Source organism: Mobula hypostoma, chromosome 2 (assembly GCF_963921235.1).
Source record: "Mobula hypostoma chromosome 2, sMobHyp1.1, whole genome shotgun sequence".
In the NCBI taxonomy this organism is placed as follows: Eukaryota; Metazoa; Chordata; class Chondrichthyes; order Myliobatiformes; family Myliobatidae; genus Mobula; species Mobula hypostoma.
The window spans coordinates 218339848-218353225 of record NC_086098.1 but is presented as its reverse complement, the minus strand read 5'-3'; the positions used below and the strand labels follow the sequence as shown (position 1 = coordinate 218353225).

At 41.8% G+C, this 13378-nt stretch overlaps 1 protein-coding gene across 1 annotated transcript in view; it reads right to left on the bottom strand.

Moving 5' to 3' along the window:
• Positions 1-6919: 6919 nt before the first annotated feature.
• fam210b (family with sequence similarity 210 member B) overlaps positions 6920-13378 on the bottom strand; it is a 70209-nt gene continuing 63750 nt past the window's right edge. Inside the window, exon 3 of the mRNA XM_063041497.1 lies at positions 6920-8643. Coding sequence (XP_062897567.1) covers positions 8427-8643 — 217 coding nt within the window. The 3' untranslated portion in view covers positions 6920-8426. The remainder of the gene's footprint in view (positions 8644-13378) is intronic.

Below are 13378 nucleotides of genomic sequence, written 5' to 3'. Positions count from 1 at the left end.
AGGTAATAATAGAGATCTAGAAGATTATAAAGCTAGTAGGAAGGAGCTTAAAGAAATTAGGAGATCCAGAAGGGGCCACGAAGACCTTGGCGAACAGGCTTAAAGAAAACCCCAAGGCATTCTACAAATATGTGAAGAGCAAGAGGATAAGATGTGAGAAAATAGGACCAATCGAGGGACAGTGGAAAAGTGTGTATGGAATCGGAGGAGATAGCAGAGTTACTTAATGAGTACTTTGCTTCAGTATTCACCATGGAAAAGGATCTTGGTGATTGTAGGGATGACTTACAGCAGACTGAAAAGCTTGTGCATGTGGATATTAAGAAAGAGGATGTGCTGGAGATTTTGGAAAGCATCAAGTTGGTTAGGTCACCAAGACTGGACAAGGTGTACCCCAGGCCAATGTGGGAGGCAAGGAAGGAGATTGCTGAGCCTCTGGCAATGATCTTTGAATCATCAATGGGGATGGGAGAGGTTCCCGAGGATTGGAGGGTTGCGGATGTTGTTCCATTATTCAAGGAAGGGAGTAGGGATAGCCCAGGAAAATATAGACCAGTGAGTCTTCCTTATGTGGTTGGTAAGTTGATTGAGAAGATCCTGAGAGGCAGGATTTATGGACTTTTGGAGAGGCATAATATGATTAGGAATAGTCAGCATAGCTTTGTGAAAGGCAGATCATGCCTTAGGAGCTTGATTGAATTTTTTGAGGAAGTGACTAAACACATTGATGAGAGTAGTAGTCGAATTTCAGCAAGGCATTTGTTAAGGTACCCCATGCAAGGCTTATTGTGAAAGTAAGGAGGCATGGGATCCAAGGGGACATTGCTTTGTGGATCCAGAGCTGGCTTGCCCACAGAAGGCCAAGAATGGTTACAGATGGGTTATATTCTGCATGGAGATTGGTCACCAGTGGTCTGCCTCAAGGATCTGTTCTGGGATTGCTGCTCTTCGTGATTTTTATAAATGACCTGGATGAGAAAGTGGAGGGATGGGTTAGTAAATTTGTTGATGACACAAAGGTTGTTGGTGTTGAGGATAGTGTGGAGTGCTGTCAAAGGTTACTGAGGGGCATTGATAGAATGCAAAACTGGGCTGAGAAGAGACAGATGGCGTTCAACCCAGATAAGGATGAGGTGGTTCATTTTGGTAGGTCATGTATGATGGCAGAATATAGTATTAATGGTAAGATTTTTGGCAGTGTGGAGGATCAGAGGGATATTGGGGTCCAAGTCCATAGGACACTCAAAGTTGCTGCGCAGGTTGACTCTGCGGTTAAGAAAGCATATGGTGCATTGGTCTTCATCAATCATGGGATTGAGTTTAGGAGTTGAGAAGTAATGTTGCAGCTATATGGAACTCTGGTCAGGCCCCAGCTGGAGTACTGTGCTCAGTTCTGATCGCCTCACTTCAGTTAGGATGTGGAAACCATCGAAAGGGTGCAGAGGAGATTTACAAGGATGTTGCTTGGATTGGGGAGCATGCCTTATGAGAATATGTTGAGTGAACTCGGCCTTTTCTCCTTGGAGCGGCGGAGGATGAGAGGTGACCTGATAGAGGTGTGTAAGATGATGTGAGGCATTGATTGTGTGGATAGTCAGAGGCTTTTTCCCAGGGCTGAAATGGCTAGCACGAAAGGGCACAGTTTTAAGGTGCTTGGAAGTATGTACAGAGGTAAGTTTTTTATGCAGAGTGGTGAGTGCGTGGAACGGGCTGCCGGCGACAGTGGTGGAGTAGGATACAATAGGGTCTTTTAAGAGACTCCTGGACAGGTACATGGAGCTCAGAAAAATAGAGGGCTATGGGTAACCCTTGGTAATTCCTCAAGTAAGGACATGTTTGGCACAGCTTTGTGGGCCGAAGGGCCTGTATTGTGCCGTGGGTTTTCTATGTTTCTATGTATTCAACCAACTTGGATCCTCATTCCTGGCAAAATCCTTGTGAATTTTCTCTGCACTCTTTTTCAACCTTATTGATGACTTTCCTGTAGGAAACTTCATAGTCTTATAAAACTTTAATATGACATCCCAATTCCTATATTCAATTCTTTGATTCATAAATAGAGGACTATGTGCTAAGGAAATTTTAGGCAGACTCCAGAGTGGGTTATATGGTCAGCAGATTGTGGGCCGAAGGGCCTGTAATGTGCTGTAAATTTCTATGTTGTATGTGCCAGAAGCTCTTTATGACCTTACCTACATATGATGCCTCTATCAAGGAATTATGGATCTATATTCCCAGGTCCCTCTTTTTTTTAACCACACTCCTTAGGGCCTTACCTCTCAGCTTGGGAGACTTACTTGGTGAGCATTAAATTCCATCTGTTTTTCAGTAGATACAGATGCCAGTGCAAGCTTTGATTATGTATCCACTATGCCCCCAACTGTGGTGTCATCAGAAAATTTGCTGATCCAGATTGTTGATACAAATGACAAACAACAATGGACCCAGCACCAATCCCAGCAGTGCACCACTAGTCACGGGCCTCTAGGCAGAGAAGCAATCATATAGCACCAAAAACCAGTGTCTAATCCAATTACTACCTCATCCTGAATGCTAAATGACTGAACCACCTTGACTAAAGCAGAACCTTTCCTCAGTTGATAAGGATTTATTATCAGATCAACTTTAGCTAATCATTATTTCATGAAGAAGAACAGATAATTTTATTTTCAGGTAATCAATTTGTTTCAGACTTGTACAGTTCCCGATATAAACTTGCTGGACATAAGTTAATTTTATTTTAAATCAGTCAAGTTTTGGGGAAAAAACTCTGATTTGAGTAACACAGCATTTTTGTCTTCATTTTTTAAAATATAAACAGCTTCACTGGATGCCAATTCAGTCAAGAAATTTATAAACAATGGTTTATGACTTGTACAAAATGCTGGAGGAGTTCCACAAGTCAGGCAGCATCTATGGAAATGAATAAACAGTTGACGTTTTGAGCTAATACTCTTCAAAAGGACTGGACATAATAAGGTGGGTGGGTGGGTGGGAGGGGAAGGCAAAGGAGGAAAAGCTAGAAGGTGATAGGTGAATTCAAGTTGGTGGGGGCGGGGGGTGTTGAAGTAAGAATCTGGAAGGTGATAGATGGAAAAGGTAAAGGGCTGGAGAAGGAGGAATCTAATTCGACAGGAGAATGGAGCATGGGAGAAAGGGAAGGAAGAGGGGCACAAGGAGGAGGCAGCTGAGAAGAGATGAGAGGCTCGAGTAGGGAATTGAAGAAGAGGGAAGGGGGAGCAGAAAACCACAATCAATGTACATGCTATCAGGTCTGAGGCTACCGAGGTGGAATATGAGGTGCAGTTCCGGCAACCCGAGTCTGTACAATTATGACTGTCTGGCAAAGCACAGCTCCAATGCTCTATTCAAATTTGTTGATGTCACCACTGTGGTAGGCCAGATCCAAGATAGTGATGAATTGGCATGTAGGAGGGAAATTGAAAATCTAAGTGGTGTCACAACAGCCTTTCACTCAATGTCAACAAGTCCAAGGAGCTGATTATTGACTTCAGGAGGAGGAGGAGGAAATCAGGTCCATGCGCCAGTCCTCATCGGAAGATCAGAGGTGGAGAGGATTAGCAACTTTAAATTCCTCAAGGTCAAGAGGACCTGTCTTGGGCCCAGCACATAAGTGCAATTACGAAGAAAGCACAGCAGCGCCTCTACTTCCTTAGGAGTTTGCGAAGGTTTGACACGACACCCAAAACTTCTATATAGATAAGTAGTGGAGAGTATATTGACTGGCTGGATCACAGCCTGGTATGGAAACACCAATGCCTTTGAATGGAAAATCAAGCAAAAAGTAGTGGATGCAGCTCAGTCCATCGCAGGTGAAGCCCTCCTCACTGTTGAGCACATCTACATGAAACACTGTAGCAGGGGATCAACATCCATAATCAGGACCACCACCACACAGGACAAGCTCTCTTTCACACTGCTGTCATCAGGTACAGGAGCATCAGAACTCACACCACTATGTTCAGGAACAGTTATACCCCTCAACCATCAGGATCTTGAACCAAAGTGGATAACTTCACTTGCCCTCTTATTGAAATGTTCCCACAATTTATGGGCTCACTTTCAAGGACCCTTCATCTCCTGTTCTCTATTTATTGCTTATTTACTATTACTATTTTAAAAAATTTTGTATTTGCACAGTTTGTTGTCTTTTGCACACTGGTTGAACCCCCTAGTTGGTGCGGTCGTTCGTTGATTCTATTATCGATTTATTGTGCATACCTGCAAGAAATTGAATCTCAGGGTTGTATGTGGTGACATGTCTGTACTTAGATAATAAATTTACTTTGAACTTTCAGTGGCCTCATCACGGCAGAAGAAAAAGGGCATGGGCCAATGTGTCAGAATGAGGATTAGATTTAAAATGTTTGGCCACTGGGAAATCTCACTTTTTGCAGACGGAGTGGAGGTTTTCAACAAAATAGTCCTCCAATCTTTGTGGGCTTTCACCAATGTAAAAGAGGTACAAATTGGGGAGCACCAGATACAGTAAGGTGACCACAACTGATTTGCAGGTGAAGTGATGCCTCACTTGGAAGGATTGTTTGGGGCCATGAATGGAAGTCAGACTACCACTTGCAGGGATAAGTGCAAGATGGGAGGTAAGTGGGGAGGGATAAATGGACAGGGGAAATCACAGAGGGAGAGATCCATGCGGAAGGGGCGGGTAAAAACGTGTTTGGTGGTATGCCCTCATTGAAGATGGCGGAAGTTACAGAGGTTGATGTGTTGGATGTGGAAACTAATGGGATGGCAGGTCTTTCATATGAAGAAAGACTGGATGAACTGGGCTTGTACTCGTTGGAATTTAGAAGATTGAGGGGGGATCTGATTGAAACGTATAAGATCCTAAAGGGATTGGACAGGCTAGATGCGGGAAGATTGTTCCCGATGTTGGGGAGGTCTAGAACGAGGGGTCACAGTTTGAGGATAGAGGGGAAGCCTTATAGGACCGAGGTTAGGAAAAACTTCTTCACACAGAGAGTGGTGAATCTGTGGAATTCTCTGCCACAGCAAACTGTTGAGGCCAGTTCATTAGCTATGTTTAAAAGGAAGTTAGATATGGCCCTTGTGGCTACAGGGGTCAGGGGGTATGGAGGGAAGGCTGGGTTCTGAGTTGGATGATCAGCCATGATCATAATAAATGGCGGTGCAGGCTCGAAGGGTCGAATGGCCTACTCCTGCACCTATTTTCTATGTTTCTATGTTTAATGGGGTGGTAGGTGAGAAATGTGGTTCCAATGGTTTGTAACTATTGCTCTAAGCATTTAACATGCCAAACTTAATAAAATTCTTCAACGGCTAGCCACCCTAATTTGGAAGTTTCATAACACTAAATTTATTTGAAATATACAATTAAATCCTTTGAATATTTTCATGGAATTAAATCAGTTTAGATGTTATGACATTATTTAATAACTTGGAGATTAGTGCTGCTTTAGACCTACAAATATTAGCATGGAATCTTTCAGTTTCTTATCCCATGATACATATTTTTTATTGTGAATGTTTGCTTTAGTGTAGTGTGGGCTGAAATTATATTTGAGGTGAGCAGCAATGATAGGACCAAATCCTGAGCATCTGGATATTCAGCTGAGAAGCTGGTTGGGGAGGGGAATAAAAAATTGTCCTTCAAATCAATTGAAACTTTATATGAGCTGGTTAGTTAATTAAATGATGAGAATTCTTTCAAAGAATGAAGGCAAACTCCTTATGTACTGACTCGTACTTTTTTTGGCATTAATTCAATTGAGATGTAAAGATCTTTTAAAATTATGCACAGTTCTTAAAGGGTTTTAGAGGGTCCAAGATCTGAACAGTCTGCTGCTGAATGAGTCCCTATTAAAACTTGAAGCCAGAACACCATTCCTGTTAAATACATGCATTAGCTGCCGACAGAAAGTTTTCTGGGTTCTCGAGTTTCTCCACTGAACTGCTAACATTTGCATTGTAACTTTGGAACTTTAGTGCAGTTGGCTGTTTGCAATAGTAAAGTGAGGGAGTGTGAATGGACTGTTTACCATTAGATGCTGGAACCAACTGCCAGGTTAGGGTTACTTTATTGATTTTAATGGTGGGAAATGACTTGAAGGGACTTTGCTACATTTTTGCTCATTTGTATTTAAGATTAAACATTATTACCTTTAGACATTAAATATGTTAAGGTTCAATATAGCTTGGCAAGGCTTTTTCTGACTTCATGGCTCTGTTGCTTTGTGGAGTTTTCTTTCTACATCTTCCCTGGGGAAGAAATGTTCAGCAAGTATGAACTTCAGTAATGTCATGCAATAGCAAGCAGTGAAAGCAAATTCAAGGTCAATATCTGAAATGTTGCAGATTTAGTTGTGGTCTGTTAAATATTTGAGTATTAACATGGTAACTGCTGCCACTTGTTTGTTATATGTTTGTCAGGCTGGTACCCACAAGGAAGATTTAGCATAAATGTACTATTAACCAGCATTACGTTCAACCTTGTAAATTTCTCTTGGCATATTTCCATATTTAGGAGTGGTAAAGCATAAAACAGATGAAGTCTAGCTTGGGGAAATTTCAGAAGATCAGTGGTTTTATATTAATAGCTGAAAGACTTGTACCTCGAGGGTGGCAATTGTAGTACCTTTCTTAATCTTCCTTAAAATAATTGGGCACATTTTGTTCAGGTGATGCAATGTTATCCATCACTAATTGCCCCTGAACTGAGAGAAAGATAGAGTCAACCATCTGGACGGTCTTGAATTTGCATATAGACCAAAGCAGGTGTTTCTTTCCCTGAACAGCAGCCCTGTCTGTATTTATGTATTTCTGGATCAGTAGTTCAGAATAGTGGGTGCTAATCCCGTAATTTAAACAGACATCTATTTTAAGAATAGCTCAATCAAGTAGTATATTTGTATTTGACTGTTTGATTTTATTTTTGGTACTGATTTATAAAACGAATCAGTTGCTCTCCTACATCAATGGATAAACAAATATACAGTAGTAAAATGTGCATATGGGTCAGAAATTTGTAACATATTAAATCTTTTCCAGACCACCAAATTGTGGTGAAACTAATTAATGTTAACAATTACATAAAACATCATTTTCAGTTATGCTAATTTAACTCATTCTGTACACACAATTCCATAAGTCATCTACAGTTTTCTGACAAATCTCAATCATCTACAGATCTTTCAGATTATTCAAAAAATCAAAACAGATGCATATACAGGAACCTGGGTGAGGAGCCTGTGTGGATTCGTCATGGAAATGTATTTATTTCAATTGGCGCTTTACTATGTAGTACTCCAAGATTTCATATTTTGCCCAACTGCATTCTCATTTGGCATTGTGATTGAACTTTAAAATTAACTTCTCATATTTAACCTGCCCTACAATGGAATTACAAAGAGTGCCATTATGCCAAAGCTGAACAGAAAGGAAGTAACTTATTTACTCAAGTTTGTTTGCATCGGAGAGCTGAATCTTTTCCGGAAAATTCTCCTTGGAGCATTTAAGAAACAGAAAGCTGTAATGTAATCAAACTATGACATGGTACAAAGCTTGCTCATGCTAGCAGCAGCATTTAACCCTTCATTATTTTTTTGGAATCAAAGGTTATTGAACATGATTATACTGTATATCTCTAGATAACACTATAGAGAACATTAGATTTTTAATTTCCCCCATGCTCCCTAGTATTTTGACCCAACAAACATAATTTTGCCCATACATAACTGGGAATTTTAAACAGCCTGACACATCTAGATATCCTGATATTCAGAAAATTACACCACTTCATTTAATTTCCCTTAAGTACCATAGATACATGAACAACTTGCTGTAGGAAAATTACGAGGAAAAGCCACAACCATTTGTCCAAATGCATGTTTACCATGAACTTGGCTCATCAGTAAGAGGTACTTGAGTAGATAAACTACTATTGGACAAATGAGTAATATGGTTTTGTATTAACTAACCCCAATTAGTGCGTATGTGAATAAATATGAATTAAAAAGTTATAATTGACATGCCCAACAAAATGTGATTTCCTTAGCTTTCAAGAATCATGACAAAGCAAGCAATTTGGTTCTCTCCATTAAGATTATCTTTTTGCCATTTGTAATCATTACAGTGTCTTTTGTTTAACTTTAAAAATAGGCTCTCAAACCATATTGCCCTGTGAGCATAATCTGAAAATTGCAGCACAAAAAAAATGTCAATAGGAATAAATTTATCCAGCTGCTGCTGGAAGTTAGGCATACTGTTCTGCTGCAAAGCACCTTCTGCACCGTGTGGAAATTAAGACAATTTCAGCATTTAATGCCAGCAAGCTTCAATCAACCAGCAGCTCTCAGGTTTCACTGTACTGTACTCATATTTCATCTCTCTCCTTGGGTTCTTAAAGGAGGATCCTTAGTACTTCTTCATGGTTTTGATGGATAAGTTTTAAAAAGCCCCATTTTGCGAAAGTACCTCACAATAAGAGGCACAGAAACCAAAGTAATGCTTATCCGTAGTGGGGCAAAGACTTTGTGAACAGCATATGCTATTACAAAGGTACTGGTACCAGCTGCCATCCTGGACTGCACCACTGTTTCGTTAAATCCCATCTTGTAAAGGATTGCAGTCATATCCACACCACTGAAATGAAATAAGAGGATGATTATCAAATAGCTTGAAAGCAGTGGACTACAGTAATCATCTATGACAAAGATTAAGTATCAAATACTTTCATTATAGACTTTAAATTAATCTGAATTGGAGCTAATTTATTCTGCTTACCAGCTTCGTGGGCCACTGATCAAAGCGTTCTACCCTTTATGCAAGCTTTATTATCTGGATGTTTAATTAACCTTTTCAGCCTCAACTTAGATGTGACAAGAAAATCTCAGCGCCAATTTTTGCACGGCAGTGATTAATGCAGTACTTATAAGATCTGAAAGTTAAACATTGCTGTCAGACCTCTGCTTGTAATGAGATGAACCACTCCCCTGAGACAGCTTCTCAGTTACAGGGGCACTCCCTCATTATTGCATTGCAGTCTGGGTTATGCTGAAATCATGGAACGGCGCTTGTATGTCCACAAAATCCTGCACAGACCTCCAATTGAGTAATAAAGGCCCACATATTCAAAAGTAGCTGACAGGCTCCTGATAAGTGGTGTAAACTCAAGCTTACTTTCTGGAAGTTGTAATAGAGAGAGAGAGGAAAAGGTAAATATTAAATGGATGTTAGGGTGCCACTACCCAGCTTGAGATTAAGTACAAATTAAATAACTTTTAAAATGGAGTAAAATTATAAACAGAATGCCAAGGAAACACATCATCCATAGAAATCATTAAAATATCATTGAGAGAAAACAACACATCAGATAGAACATTGTTTTTATTTCTCTGAATACAATAGCCAAAAGGTCTGAAATTTAGTGTATAGTTTCTCAAACAGATTAAAGGATCTTTTATAAGACCATAAGACATAGGAGCAGAATTATGCCATTCAGCCCAGAGTCATCTCTGTCATTCCATCATGGCTGATTTATTATCCCTGTCAACCCTATTCTCCTGCCTTCTCACCATAACTTTTGCCACCCTGATTAACCAAGAACTTATCAACCTCCTCTTTAAATATACACAATGACTTGGTCTGCACAGTTGTCTGTGGCAATGAATTCCATGGATTCATCACCCTCTGCCTCAAGAAAATTTTCCTATTCTCTATTCTAAATTAACCACTCAATTCTGAGTGTTGCCCTTTAGCCCTAGACTCCCCTACTATAGGAACTATCTTCTCTACATGCACTTTATCCAGACCTTTCAATATTCGCAAACATGAGGAAATCTGCAGATGCTGGAATTTCAAGCAACACACATAAAAGTTGCTGGTGAACACAGCAGGCCAGGCAGCACCTCTAGGAAGCGGTACAGTCGACGTTTTTGGCCGAGACCCTTCGTCAGGACTAACTGAAAGAAGAGCTAGTAAGAGATTTGAGAGATTGGGATCCCATTGGAGGTGGCGGAAGTTACGGAGAATTATATGTTGGACCTGCAGGCTGGTGGGGTGTAGGTGAGGACAAGGGGAGCCCTATTCCTAGTGGGGTGGCGGGAGGATGAAGTGAGAGCAGATGTGTGTGAAATGGTAGCCATGGGCACCCGTATGAGTCTTAGCTATGCCTGCCTTTTTGTTGGATCTGTGGAACAATCTATGTTCCAAACCTATTCTGGTATCTGTCCCCCACTTCTCCTTCGCTACATCGACAACTGCATTGGCACTGCTTCCTGCACGCACGCTGAGCTCGTTGACTTCATTAACTTTGCCTCCAACTTTCACCCTGCCCTGAAGTTTACCTGGTCCATTTCTGACACCTCCCTCCCCTTTCTAGATCTTTCTGTCTCTATCTCTGGAGACAGCTTATCTACTGATGTCTACTATAAGCCTACTGACTCTCACAGCTATCTGGACTTTTCCTCTTCTCACCCTGTCTCTTGCAAAAATGCCATTCCCTTCTCGTAATTCCTCCGTCTCCGCCGCATCTGCTCTCAGGATGAGGCTTTTCATTCCAGGACGAAGAAGATGTCCTCCTTTTTTAAAGAAAGGGGGCTTCCCTTCCTCCACCATCAACTCTGCTCTCAAACACATCTCCCCCATTTCACGCACATCTGCTGTCACTCCATCCTCCCGCCACCCCACTAGGAATAGGGTTCCCCTTGTCCTCACCTACCACCCCACCAGCCTCCAGGTCCAACATATAATTCTCCGTAACTTCCGCCACCTCCAACGGGATCCCACCACTATGCACATCTTTCCCTCCCCATCTCTCTCTGCTTTCCGCCAGAATCGTTCCCTACGCGACTCCCTTGTCCATTCATCCCCCCTCATCCCTCCCCACCGATCTCCCTCCTGGCACTTATCCTTGTAAGCGGAACAAGTGCTACATATGCCCTTACACTTCCTCCCTCACTACCATTCAGGGCCCTAGACAGTCCTGCCAGGTGAGGCGACACTGCACCTGTGATTCGGCTGGGGTGATATACTGCGTCCGGTGCTCCCGATGTGGCCTTCTATATATTGGCGAGACCCAACGCAGACTGGGAGATCGCTTCGCTGAACGCCTACGCTCCGTCCGCCAGAGAAAGCAGGATCTTCCAGTGGCCACACATTTTAATTCCACATCCCATTCCCATTCTGACATGTCTATCCACGGCCTCTTCTACTGTAAAGATGAAGCCACACTCAGGTTGGAGGAACAGCAGCTTATATTCCGTCTGGGTAGCCTCCAATCTGATGGCATGAACATTGACTTCTCAAACTTCCGCTAATGCCCCACCTCCCTCTCATACCCCATCCGTTATTTATTTATATACACACATTCTTTCTCTCTCTCCTTTTTCTCCCTCTGTCCCTATCACTATACCCCTTGCCCATCCTCTGGTTTCCCCCCCTCCCCCTTTTCTTTCTCCCTAGGCCTCCTGTCCCATGATCCTCTCGTATCCCTTTTGCCAATCACCTGTCCAGCTCTTGGCTCTATCCCTCCCCCTCCTGTCTTCTCCTATCATTTTGGATCTCCCCCTCCCCCCCCACTTTCAAATCTCTTACTATCTCTTCCTTCAGTTAGTCCTGACGAAGGGTCTCGGCCTGAAACGTCGACTGTACCTCTTCCTAGAGATGCTGCCTGGCCTGCTGCGTTCACCAGCAACTTTTATATGTGTTCCTTTCTATATTCGATAGGTTTCAATGAGGTTCCCCCTCATTCTTTTAGCTCCAGTAAGTTCAGGCTGGAGCTATCCAGCACTTCTCATTTGTTACTCTTTTCGTTCCCTGGATCATTCTCATGAACCTCTTCTGGACCATCTCCAATGCCAGCACATCTTCTCTTAGATAGCAAGCCCAAAACTGCTCATAATACTCCATATTGCGGTCTGACCAATGCCCTAAAGGCTTCTGCATTACATCTTTGCTTTGTATTCTAGCCCTCTCAAGATGAATGCTAACATTGCATTTGCTTTCCTTACCACTGACTCAACCTGCAAGTTAACTTTTAAGGGAATCCTGCATGAGGACACCCAAGCCTCCCTGTACCTCTGATTTTTGAATTTTTTCCCCCATTTAGAAAATAGTTCATAACTTTATTCCTCCTGTCAAAGTGCATAACCATGCACTTTCCTACGTTATATTCCACCTGCCATTTCTTTCCTCATTTTCCCAATCTGTTTAAGTCTTTTGCAGATTCCCTGCTTCCTCAACAATACTTGCCCCTCCACTTATCTTTGTATTGTCCACAAAGCCTTCATTCTTTATCCATATCATTGATGTATAATATGAAAAGAAGGGCTCCCAACACTGATCCCTGCGGAACACCACTAGTCACCGGCAGTCAACCAGGAAAGGGCCACTTTATTCCCACTCTGTCTCTTGCCAGTCAACCAATCTTCTGTCCAAGCTAGTACCTTTCCTGTAATACCATGGGCTCTTCTTAGGCAGTTTCTTGTGTGGCATCTTGTCAAAGGCCTTCTGAAAATTCAAATGAACAATATCCATTGACTCTCCTTTGTCTATCCTGCTTGTTATTTCCTCAAAGAATTCCAAAGGATTTGTCACGCAAGATTTCCCCTTGAGGAAACCATGCTGACTTTGGCCAATTTTATCATGTGCCTCCAAGTGTCCCAAAATCTCATCCTTAATAATAGGCTCCAACATCTTTTCAACCACTGGCCTCTAATTTCCTTTCATCTGACTCCCTCCCTTCTTGAAGAGTGGTGTGACATTTGCAATTTTCCAGCCTTCCAGAACGATTTCAGAATCTAGTGATTCTTGAAAGATCTTCCTCCAATGCCTCCACAATCTCTTCAGTTACCTCTTTTTGAACCCTGGGGTTTGGTCCATCTTTTCTAGGTGACTTAGCTACCTTCAAACTTGTCATCTTCCCAAGCATGTTCTTAGTAATAGCAACACTCATGTCTGCCCCCTGACACTCTTGCACTTTGGGGATTCACCCTAGTAGAATACCAGAAGTGAAAACTGATGCAAAGTACTTAAGTTCATCTGCTTTTGTCTCTCCTCCCCATACCACCTCTCCAGCATCATTTTCCAGTAGTACGATATCCATTCTCTTTTACTCTTTATATATTTGGGAAAAAAATTGGTATCCACTTATGTTATCGGCTAACTTAGCTTCATACTTCATCTTTTCTCTCCTTATGCCTTTCTTAGTTGCCTTCTGTTGTCTTTAAAAAAGCTTCTTAATCCTTTAACTTCCCACTAATTTTTGCTTGATTATATGTCTTCTCTTTTGCTTTTAGGTTGCCTTCTCAGCCACAGTTGCCTTATCCTCTCTTTAGAATACTTCTTCATCTTTGGGATGTATCTTTTTTGTGCCTTC